Source organism: Galleria mellonella, unplaced genomic scaffold (assembly GCF_026898425.1).
Source record: "Galleria mellonella isolate WM207_F2 unplaced genomic scaffold, CSIRO_AGI_GalMel_v1 utg40, whole genome shotgun sequence".
NCBI classification, from domain to species: domain Eukaryota; kingdom Metazoa; phylum Arthropoda; class Insecta; order Lepidoptera; family Pyralidae; genus Galleria; species Galleria mellonella.
Genome location: NW_026442094.1, coordinates 653481 through 666597, shown reverse-complemented (window position 1 = coordinate 666597; position 13117 = coordinate 653481). Strand labels below are relative to the sequence as shown.

General features: G+C 30.6%; 1 protein-coding gene across 2 annotated transcripts in view; it reads left to right on the top strand.

Annotated features, from left to right (window-relative positions):
* Window positions 1-12733, top strand: part of LOC113520220 (DE-cadherin) — a 311477-nt gene extending 298744 nt beyond the window's left edge. For both annotated transcript variants that reach the window (XM_052898052.1, XM_052898053.1), the window contains 4 exons: window positions 2171-2306; window positions 4097-4297; window positions 6460-6615; window positions 7823-12733. In XM_052898052.1, the coding sequence (XP_052754012.1) occupies window positions 2171-2306; window positions 4097-4297; window positions 6460-6615; window positions 7823-7947 (618 nt within the window). In that variant the 3' untranslated portion in view covers window positions 7948-12733. The remainder of the gene's footprint in view (window positions 1-2170; window positions 2307-4096; window positions 4298-6459; window positions 6616-7822) is intronic.
* Window positions 12734-13117: the final 384 nt, after the last annotated feature.

The following is a 13117-nucleotide window of genomic DNA, read 5'->3' as shown; positions in this document are numbered from 1 at the left end:
ACGGAGGAATAACACATGAGTCCTCAGGAATGGCAACGCATGGGGGGTATCATGGGCGAAACAGTAACTCTGTTATGTCCATGGTACTGCTCATGTTTATAGGCGACGGTTACCACTTTTTATTAGGTGGGCCGTCAGCATGTTTGCGATTCTAAGTTGTATAAAAAAAAATACTATTTGCTCTTCTAAACGGACAGGCGTTGTAATTTTTTAAAACAATTTAAACTACCAAGTAATGAAATACTATACCAACTTATCTGGCCAGTGTGGTATTACCCTCTTGTAAGGAAAGACTTGTGTCCAGTAGTGGGGCTTTAATAGGTTGTTATGTAAGGGAAAAATAGTCAGTTTTATAAATATATGTATATCGAAGGCGTTTCGATCTGTGAAATCATATTAACCACCTGTACAAAGATGCCCTTTTAAATCGACATAGATTTTGTAATGAAAACTCCAGCAAAGTGTAAATTTAATTTACTGTCGTTTATTTCTACTAGAGACTGTTCGTATAGTGCAGCTAATATAGTTGCATTCGCGCTTCGATAAACCAGATTAGCCTGTAGTTACAAACTAAAATCTAATAACTAAATTTATTCAGATATGAACGCTAAATAAATGTATTTTTAAAATTTCTATGTTACGAGATATTTTCGCAAATTCTGGATTAGTTTTGGTCGTTCTTTTTTAATCTCGAAAGGATTCACAACTGTGTTAGTGTCGTATTAATTTTGTCAAACGCGTAACAGGCCTTTTGTAGAACAAAATCTGAAAATATTTTGCATAAATTTTAAATTAGATAATTGTTGTTAATTGTTATTTAGCTACTTTATTAACTTTTAAGCTCTTGAGCTGTATGTTTTATGTTTTATAAGAGGCAGGAATTAACGCGACCATTTGCTAAATTATAATAATTTACGTAAATTGTGTCGACATTTCGACCAGGTTATAACAACTCACGAATAATGGAAACGTTTTTACGTATATAAACGAAATTATCATAGTTTACCGAAATGATTCTGGTAATTCACATCTCTTATAAAAACACAAAACATGAGAGAAGCTACTTAACTAAAAATATTGTATGGTATCAAATCGATTTAATTCTCGATTAAATTAGTAGTAAACGTTTGCAAAAAGAATTAACAAAATCCATCCGCAATCGGCTACGTAAACGAGTAACGTAGCCAAAAAAAATACAGACGTGTCGGGAACATCCTTGTTTTTGGTCGTTTAAAAATAATGTTTAAAACTCTTTGAACTCCCCACGATGTTTATGCAATTACACCGCGGAGTGAGGTAAAAGTTAAATTCGACAGTACTTTGAAGGTGTTAAGAGCGCTACAGTGCGCTACTTAAATATAAATCTCGTTTAATTTTCTGCAATGAGTGTCATTTTTAACCGACTTCAAAAAAGGAGTAGTAGATGTTTACCCATATGTCAGTCCGTTGTGGACTGACTTAGAAAATTCTTATCGAGTGTATATACCATGCGATATCATCGCTGATTTTGATGGTTCTTTTTAACATACAGGATCGACTCCTATGTCCTTCCTAGTTATTTTATCAATTTATCAATTTTATCAATATATATATATATATATATATATATATATATATATATATATATATATATAATGAATCGAAACTTGATTCGATTTTAAGGTCTCTGACTCTGAAATACTCGAGTACTTGTACGGGTATTCGAGAAGGTACTTCGTTATTGTCGAATACTGTTGCAATTAATTTAAGACAATATTCATTCCGTTTAGGATTTAATATTTTCTCCTTTGATAATTAATTAAGTGCAATATAATAATAAAATGATAAAGCAGAAACTTGTAACAAATACGCGAATATTAATTCAAATTTTGTATATTGAGTACTCGAATACCTGAATTAGATTTTATAGAATATGTACATTGAACATCACTACTCTTGTGAAATCTTATGACATCTAAGATATGAATTATGGCAACTTTGCCCTTTTTAAACGTGGAAATACAAACTTTCTATTGAAGATCATGCTGTATGCCTTATTTCCTTTGCTTTTCGCATTGTGGATAAATTGATATTGCTACTAAATTGTATTGCTGATACCGTCATCACACGCAATAAAGAATATACAATTTCATACAATACATATTTAATGTAATTTTTTTTTTTTGTACAGGTGTATAACCTCGGACAGCCGTCACTTGAGAAGGAGGCAGACCCGAGTTGCCAGCGGAGTATGTTCACGGCCGTTACATTTGGCATCGACACGAACTTCCTCGTCGCCATATTAGTTTGCATTGCCATATTAATTAGTAAGTACCTATATTACACTCTCTTCAAACGAGTGAACCCGCGCGTAACCAGTCAACAACTAGCAGTTAAAGTTTGCAAGTTTTTTACTATTCATGACCGGTCAATTGATAATAAGCTGCTGGTTTACTGAAAAAGTATATTGAGGGCTTCCAAACATAGACTTAACGAAACTTCCAAACATAGACAAACATAGGAGGAATACATGTAAAACTCTATTTTAAAGATGCTTATTAATATTATGAATGTGAAAGTGAGTTTGTTTGTTACCTTATAGCGCTTTAACGGCTAATCCAGTCACTATAAAATTTGGTATACATGTATTATATGGGATGGGAAGGATATATCCCGGTCATACAACGCATGGGGGTTATCATGGGCGAAACAGTATACTCTGTTAAGTCCATGGTACTGCTCATGTCTATAGGCGACGGTTACCACTTTCCATCAAGTGGGCCGTCAGCTTGTTTGCCATTCTAAGTTGTATAAAAAAAAATACAAACGAAGTCGCCGGTATAAGCTAATAATTCATAATTACCAGTTTATATCTAATAGTAATATCTAACTTAAAAATAAGCATTCTGCATTATAAAGATAGTAGTTTTTGTAAAGGGCAACATTCTAATTTGTTTTCAATTTGGCATTTCACAACATGTAAATTTTCATATTTGTAATATCTGTAGGATGTCATCATATAGATGGTCAATAGCTGTAGAAATTTGTTTAACTTACCTATTTCCTTTTCTATATTACATGGGGTTTGATCATTGTGATTGTCTGTATCTATACTAGAGGAAAAAATTAAGGGATCAAAAAAAAATCTAAATTTTTTGAGGTTTTTCAAGTAGCTATATTTCCCTCAAAAATGGTCGTACTGGAAAACTTTAAAAAGAGGGTTTTAAAGCTCAAAGTTTCTAGTTTTAAGATCTTTTTCAAAAAATCATAGCTGATTTTTGTCGGAAATTTATTCAAGAATTCAAAACCTTCCTTAATTTCCTTGTGTGATCAGCGGTTGCTGAAATATTGATGGTTAAAGACAAAAAGATCCTTTTCCATTCAAAGTTCGATATCTCAGCAAGAAGTGGTCGTAGCAAACTTTACAAAAAGCAAATCAAAGCTGAATGAAAAAGCTATCCGATCCATATAGTGGTTAAGTTAGAACATTTTTTTCCAAGTTCGTAGACCAAAAAAAGAACCGAAAAATTTAAAAAAAAAAATTTTTGGTATTCATTAGGATTGAGCAGAACACGTTGCTTAAAAAAAATTTCCTTCATAAGATCTAAAAACTAGAAACTTTGAGCTTTAAAATCCTTTTTTTTAAATTCCAGTACGACCATTTTTAAGGGAAATACAGCTACTTGAAAAACCTCAAAATTTTTAGAATTTTTTTTTGATCGCTTAATTTTTTCCTCTAGTGTATTAAGTGCTGGATGTAGGCGTTTTCTAACACATATTATTGTGTATTTGGGAATATTATTATTTATCACACTGGCGACCATAAATTATTGGTCTTTTTCATTAAGGAGCTTATGCCATGTAAGGAAATAATGCAATGAAAATATCACATTATCTTTTTATTCTTCTTTAATTTCTTTCTCTTCTTAGAAAGCAAATTGCAATATATACTTATATAGATATACAAGTCGAATAAATTTAATAATACAGGTATATTTCTTTATAGGGACAGGGATTGCTTATACTATTATGTTTAAAATAAAAACAACGCATTAAAGGTCTGCCATAAATAGAATTGAAATAAATATGGAAATTTAATCAAATATCCCTCTTTCAGTATTACTTCTAGCAATGGTCGTCCACCGACGTAGAGCGATCGCGTGGGCAGAGAAAGAACTCGATGATATAAGGGAGAACATCATAGCTTACGAAGACGAAGGCGGCGGCGAGGGCGACGCTGGATACGACCTTCATGTTCTCAGGCAGATGTACGACGGACCACCCACTGATGCGGACGCACCATTTATATATAGCGGAGGTAAAGTAATCATCATTACCGTCATCATATCATACCGGTCACTGTTCACTGATGAACATAAGCATCACCTATAAGAGAGGTTTTGCCAACATTTGCCATACTTGGCAGGTTGATTGGTAATCCCAGTTAGACTTTCAGTGATGTTTTAAGAAGAATGCTGCTGCCATCCCTCGATCATTGAGTTCCCTTAGTCGGGTTTTATAACACCCACGGGAAAGGAAGGGATGGCCTATTCTATGCTGGGACTGCACGACGTATATAAATAAGTACTATAAATTAATTCATCTGAACACCCATAACTAGTACTTCCAACTTGGCCATTTTTTTAGTATGCCACCTATTTGGTCGACATGCCGTCATAGTCGTAGAATACTGACGGATCTTTATATGTAATCTTTGTTAGATCCGTCAGTATTCTACGACTATGACGATGCGTCCGTATATTTCGTCTCCTACCGTTATCTCCACTCATTCGCAATTACATAAACAATCTCTTTCGTAATTCTTCTTCTTTACCTTAATAAGAATAATTTAATCGTTAAGTAATTTTATTAAGTTTAAGTTTCCTGGAATGGAATTCCAACTATAAACTAATAGCGTGATATACAAGTGTTATTTTTTTATTTAGATTCATATTGATAAGAATATTTTATATACGTGTCGTTCAAATATCATATAAAACACATAACACACTTTAAACTGTTGTTTGTAACGTATCCCCAATTATCATTCCAGTTAAATATTAATGTAACAGCTTTTCCTTGATGTTATCAGGAAATCGTTTTATGTTATGAAAATAAACAATGTTTAACCACATTTCCTTGTATTTATGTTTACCGTAATTGGATACGCGATGTTGTTTTTTTTTTTAATGTAAATTATAAATTTGTTTTAAAACATAAATATTACATAACTCTTTCAAATGTTTTGTCGATTTTATAATGAAATTTTGTGCTATGTACCATAGTACAGGATATCTCTTGTCAGGTACATTTAAAATTTATGAAAATTTGACTTGAAAGATGATGACTAAAATGCTAAATACTAAAAAAAATAAAGCTTTATATGTAATTACTTATCACTGCTGAATTGACAATAACAAACTGTTTAAGAATGTAATTAGTATTTTATTATTTTATACTTTATAATAATAAATACAAATAGCTAAATATTTTAATAGATCTAAATCAATTTACTCGTGTAAATATTAAAATAGTATTCAGACTGCTACTAAATAAGAAAAAAATAAGTCATATATTTATTTATACTTTATTAGACCAATTAAAAATAATAAATACAGTAAATTTTAATGAAAAGTGATACAAAAGGCGGCCTTATCGCTAAGCAAACTCTTCCAGACAACCTTTGGGTAGAGGGCATTGAGAAAAAGACAAATGGTAGGTGGCGCACTATTATATAGAATAAACAAATGCATACCTAAACATCCATATGCTTAATAGCACACATACAACAGGAGAGAAAACTTTTTCAATTTTGAATTTAGTTAGTTTTTTTTTTTAATATTAAATTGATCTATATCTGTACATATATTAAAACTGTAACTAGACCGTGTCTGAACACGAATCACGCAAAAACAACTGGGCGAGTTTTGTTGAAATTTGATGCGGTGATAACTTAGTATCTGGGTCAACATATCGAACACTGTTTGCTGCGGTAAAATGTTTTATTCTTATGGGAAAATGAAAAATTCTCAATACGAAAAAAAGTTATAAAGCTAAAATACAATATTTAAAGTACTATCAATACTGGTATCAATATTAATCTTATTATAAATTTATAACAAGTTTAAGCTTTAAATAATAAAATATAAATACACCCGTGCGAAGCCGGATCGAGTCACTTATAAAAATACTAGTTGATTTGGTTAACGTTGTTCTGCAAAATAAATATTTTTTTCTGGATAGACTCTCTTATCACCTAGCGGTACGAAATATATTTTTGACGACCTATTCTCATACCTGCCAAATATACATAAAAAATTTCTTATCAATCCGTTTCTGAGGAGTTCGACCACAAACGCAATTTAATTTTTATTTAAGACATATTGCCAGGAAATATAATTATTAAAGAATAAAATAAATACTGACTCAGGGTAGGTCCCTAGTTTATTAATAATTTTAACATATCCACTATTTGTGCAGGCTTAAAATCCGCCGCGCCCGATATCTCTGGCTTCCTGGATGACAAGAAATCCGTCCTGGACCGTGATCCGGACATCAACCCCTACGACGACGTGCGGCATTATGCTTACGAAGGAGACGGCAACACCAGTGGTTCATTGTCCTCGCTGGCTAGTTGTAAGTATTATTTTAAATTTTGCCACAAGAAATGGGATATTTTTAAAAGTATAAGAAACTTGTCAATTGTCTATAACCGTCGACTTCATATTTGGTTCTCCTTACACTACGCCACATCAGTACGATCTTCGGTTGCCGATAATCCGCGACGGAATTTTAAATACATTAGAATAAATGAATGAATGAAAACTCTTTATTGTTCCCTTCAAATAATAATACAGATTATAAAGATTAACATAGACATAGACAAACAAAATTAATACTAGGATAGGGGCCATGATCGCCGTTCTGGTTCGTATCTGGCTCAAAGGATATCTCTAGCAATCCAACGCGGAAATGCCGCAAGTGTCATGGGGACCTTTGGGTCGGGTACGGATCATGAATGGGACTGATCATTACTTTAATTTTTTTTGTGATTCTAAGAAGTATATTAGTTTTATATGTAAGTAAATAAGTTCATAATTAAATAAAAAAAAGAATACTTAATTACATAAACTTCATTACATAAAAGCAAAATAAAGAGGCAACAATAGACTACCTTATCGCTAAATAGCGATCTCTTTCAAGCAACCTTAGAATGGAGAGGAATAATTAAAATTGTATCTAGTCAAGGGGTAAGATAAAAATAATAAGAATCGAAAAAATTTAAAATAAAAGACATTAGATTGCATACAACTTGCAATTCTCGGTGACATCGAGAGATTTATTTCATCGACGTAACATCATGTAATCCTTCCGTTTAGTCGTTCATGTGCCGATTATTTGTCGACGGTAGATCGGCAAAGGCGCATTGATTTGTGTAGAATGTTACCACACTCAGCATATATAAAAAGTGATGCTAGCTAGTACGTGTGGATAGTATAGATGGGATGGTTGTTCACCACCAATTAATGAAATAGATTAGTAACCTGATTCATTATTAGTTCCTTTCATTAATTAGAAAAAAAAAAATTAATAGTCGAGAATTGAAATCGTTGATTATGAAAATAAAATGTCTATTAACAATCATATTTATTTTTTCAGACTTGTCACCTGCGTGGTGACAAACAGGCTTACAGCCCGTCTGATGGTAAACGGTTATTGTTAATACACATTTACTACACCTATAGATGGTGGGGTTTACTTACGTTAGTTGAGTTTAACATTTGTAAAAGCACCTCAAACCCCACTTGAAAAATAACAATAACCAATGAAACTTCTCTTTTAGGTACTGACGATGGAGACTTGAAATTCAACTATCTATCCACGTTCGGCCCTCGATTCCGCAAGCTGGCGGACATGTACGGAGACTCTGACGATGAGAGAGCGCCCCACGAGGAGTCATGGTGCTAGCGCCACGCCTGGCTCGTGTAGCCACGTAAATGTAACCCCTATATGACTCTTGCGTAAGGGCTAAAATGCCCTGTGTGTTGCTTGGTGACCAAGCTTCGAGATGCCTTAACGCTCATTTTCGTTGTGTTAGTTCGACGCTGTTGAGTTTTACAACTCGTTTCGAATGGATCCCACCGTTTCAGCGGATTATGCTTTAACTTTTTACTGCGACCGTATCATTCTAATTTACAAGTGATGTTTGATTACAAAATTTTTTAATGTGTGATAAGTAAACGGTATAAATAAATCCATTAGTCTCGTCGATTTTGCGGTACGTTGTTTAACTGTATGGTAATATACAAACTTGTATTGGTAATAATTTTTGCAGTCTTAATTTTTTTGTGATTACGGAATTTTTTAACAAAATATTTGTCTTTAATATTTTATACTCTAATGTGAAAATCTTCATATAAAAATGGTGATTGGCATTTTAAAGATTTCTTTTTTACCTTAGTAATTTTCCATTTATATAGGATTTATTAAATTGTCAAGACTAATCTGCATTTATTGTTCAAAACTTGAAATCTTAATTTAAATAATACTAAACTAAACGCATTGGTTACAAAAACGTTCTCAAAAAAAAATCAGATATTAAATTCTGTACGTAATTATTTATTGAGTAAATTCGAAGCATCACAATGGAAATAGGTCCGTTTTATGTCTATAATTTTACTATTTGATACTTTCAATCGACGAGCTATTTTCTTTTGAATACGCGAGCTTTATTAGTCATATTATTTATAATGGACAGAGTATTGTAATGAGCGGCGTTAGTGAATGTAAGGACATGTCCAAAGTTGTGATGTTTATAAGCTATAACGTTGTGTGAATGTAAATTATCATTTACAATTCTAGCGACAAAGTGACAGCTGCATTTATGACTACAAAACCTGAAGTGCCATTAATTGAGGACCTATAATATTTTTGTTTGTACCTCTCTATAATGTTTTTGTCTTATGCCCCGTTTACATTGCTAAACACTCGCATAAGTGCTTTAATAGTGGTGTGTAAACGGTAGCTTTCAAATGATCAGTATGATTCTCTTTAGTGGAAATGTACTCGTGAAAGATTGACAAGTTTTATGTAAGTAAAACTAAAGCATTTGATGCGAGTGTTACTATTGGTAGTGTGAACCGGGCCGTGAAGTCCTTTTCATAATATGTACTCATTGTAAAAATATTCGTTACAGATATTTCATTAAATAATTACAATTTAAAAAGAATTTAAGAAATTCATTAATTTTTATAGTTATTGACATCATAATATTATTTATGAAATTAATAATTATAAAAATTAATAAATATTTACTTCAATTATGTTTGATTTCATTTAATTAAAATGTAATAATCAAAATAAACATTACCTCTGTGTGTAATGAATAAAACTATTCCAAATAACAACACGTAATATTTTTTTTTAATGAGTACAATTGTAAGGGAACTAGGCGAATATAAAACAAAATTAAATAAGTTTTATTTTATACTTTTAGTTTAATTATTGTATTGTGTTGAATGATAGTATAAGACTGTAATATAGATGTCATTTTATTTATGAGAATGATCCGTATGGCCGTAGAAATAAGGTCGTGTATTCTATTGTGAGCAGTTATAATTTGATCATAATGTAACTGTAAATAGGATTTAATTCATATGTAAATATGTAAATGATACATATTGGGTGAGTGTGTTTTATAAATGACGAATGACTATGCCGTATATTAGAATAATGTTTCCAGGTGTCTTAAAATTATGCATATCAACGAATATATAATATGTGTATGTAACATCCGTGTTATCTATGATTTTTCATTAACCTGTATTGATAGGTAGTTAATGTGGAGCGACCAAAAAGGTATGTTCTTGAATGTTCTTTTTTTTTTCAAATTGTCAAATATTTCTGTCAAAAAATATAATTTATAATTAAAGTTTTTTCAAACATACGTTCACAATGTTTTAATTGTGATTATTTCAATTTGTTTCAATAGTCGTCCACTGTAGGTGTAATTAGTTTAGTACTGTCAACAATTAGTTCAAACGTTCGTTATTCAAATACCACCAATAAGTGTTTTATTATTTTGTTTAATGTCACCAATGTAGTGGTGGAATTAAACAAAATAATATAGTAATAGCCAACATATTGACGAAATTAAACAAAATAACGCTTAACTAGTAGATAATTATCCATATATATTTAATGTGTTTTTGTTTATAATTTCAAAGTAATATCCGGATATGATTGTAATATTTTATTTTAGTAATTTTTGTATTCTAATATCTAAGTTTATTTCTTTTTGTTGGCCAGCATTTGGGGTGATTCTAAATTGTTATTCTCTATCTCTTGAATTAAAATCAGTTTAATATCGTAATTTTTAGTATTATTTTAAGAACTAGTATGATTCAAATCTTAATAGATTTGAATCGGCTACTTTTATTTAGTTCTTACTGATCTCTACAGTAACATTCGCTAAACTACCAATATATAATTTTAATTTAAGAGATAAATTTACAGAATGGTGTTTCAGAATCACCATTAAGTTATTCAATTTTTTTAGCTGCTTCATAGGCGATAAGTTTTAATGAGCTTTGATGATTAAGCTTTCTGTGGTTTTATTTATAACATTGAATACTATGTGATTGAAATAAGAATAGGAACTCAATGACCTTGACCTGTTTAATGTTATTTGATAAAAGTGTGCAAAAAGATTATACTCCAGTTTTTTTATATTATTTTAATTAATTATTTTTGCTTACCCTACCTTCACTTTAAACATCGTAGTAAAAGTCATTCCTTTTTTATTTAATTTGTATTGTACTTGTTTTACATTCCGTTTTATGCAATTAAAATTTGAATTAGAATTGATTTTTAAGAGAAATATACTCTTTCGACATGACGTTATATTTAATTTCTGTCAACTATTTTTTTAACTATATATCAATACCTACATAAGTGTGCTGATGTGTTGTTTATGATTTTATATAATTGTTTATTATACCTTTTTTAAAAAGTTGTGTTTTATATTTTTTAAGTTTTGTATTGTCAACAAATAAATACTTTCCATCATTCAAAACGTATTTATTTACAAATTGTTTTCGATGATAATTTTTTTTTTTTCATTTAAACAAAATAAAAGCATTATTTAGTTTGAATTACAATTCATTTGTTAATATTTTTATTATAAGACAATATTAAAATGAATACAGATATACATATTAAAGTATATAGTCACTTTGAGTTGGAGTAATCTTATATTATTTTCCTTTTTGCACATAATTTATTAATGCCATTTAAGAAAAGTACTTATGTGTTACAAGCGAGAAAAATTTACTCAAAGTGTTATATTAATATAAAATGAACAAATTATTGTTAAAGTTAAAATACGATTGAATCTAACCAGTATATCTTTAAATAGGTAACATCATTGTACAGTTTCTATATTGCACATATTTCTCATACTAGTTACATTAATACGCTATGACATTTTAAAATGATGATAAATATAATAATATCGGTTCTCATTTTTATCATGTAGTTAAATACAAATCTGTCCATAGTAATTATTATGCATTGACGTAACTTATTCATGTGCTATGTATTATTAAGTGGTGGTAAAGATATGTTTCTATATGTGTACATCCATCATTCCAATAGTATAATGTAGCAATGTTTTATTAGTGTACTTGTTGTTGTGTCTACCTTATAATTATTAGTATTAAAGGGGAGCTCTGAATAATATTTCTCTTGAATGTAACATGAAATGTTACATTTTGTGAAAATGTTACAAATGACTGTATTATTTGTGAATGTATACACAAGTGTAGTTATTGGTTTAGTTGCCGTAAGATTCGTCTTTTTCCTGTTTGAGAGAGTATAGTCGTAATATTAACTCAATTTGTAACATGTTACGTTTTGAGAAAATGTTAGTAATCAGTGCTGGCCTATATTGGAGCAATTATTCGTACTTATAGTCTGATGGTGAACATTTTCTGTTACATATGTATTTTGTATGTAGAAATGGTTACCATCAGAACAAAAATTAAGACACTGCCATTAAGGAAAGGGAGAGAGGATAGGTAGTCTTTGTAAATTTATAACATTGATATGCGTACATAGATAAATGTAATTATAATAATGAATTCATTTTATATTTTGTCTAGTTTCTCCTTTTATTTTTACGTCTTTTATATCTATTGAAAGTAAGTGATGTAATACGGTTTCGTATTGCAATATTTGTGGGTGGGAATATAGAGAATGACGAAAAAAATTCGGACTGCTGCTAAATTATTTGATACTTGTAATATAAAAGTCATAGTGATAGAATTATTTAAGAAACTTATCTAATGTCCCAAGCAACGCCTACTGTACTTGTTATTGAATTTTGCCACATTTTTTTATATAAATTTAAAGGTTAAATCTTGAACAAATTATCCGAAAAGTGTATGATAAATACGTTTACCTTGTATCTGTAGAAAAGGCAAAGTATAAGGGCGTATTTTGACCACAACATTGTATGGATCAAGTTGCAAATAGTAATGGGTAAATTATATTTACAACGCCATTACGATTACCGCTCTAAGAGAATTGACCCTATTTAAAGTTCATTATAAACTAAGGCAAAAAGTAAGGCTCAGACTGATTGTCATAAATGTAAGTCGACGATAGATTCTATCCTAAGTAACAATGTAAAATTTATAGCGAGTAAAAATATTGATACTTATTCAATTAAGTGAAATAAAGTGATTCAATTTAATCTTGTTTTTATTTTATCATTACCTGTAATAAAAATATATGTTTAAGTATTTATTTGAAATTTATTAATTCACTATTTATTGTACTAGTTAAAGAGTAGTAGTATTTACAAAAAATCCCGATATACGATTTAACTGCCCTCTGCTGAACATAAGCCTCCCTCTTGGGGGGTTTTGCCAGTAGTTGCTATGCTTGACAGACGGCTTGGCAACCACAGCTAAGCTTTGGAGGTGTTTAAAGAGAGACGCTGCTGCCTATTCCCCACTAACCCTTAGTCGCTCTTACGACACCCACGGAATAAGAAGGGGTGACCTGTTCTATACCGGGATCATACGGGAAATTGACTAATAATTGACAATAAATATTAACTTATATACTACATAAT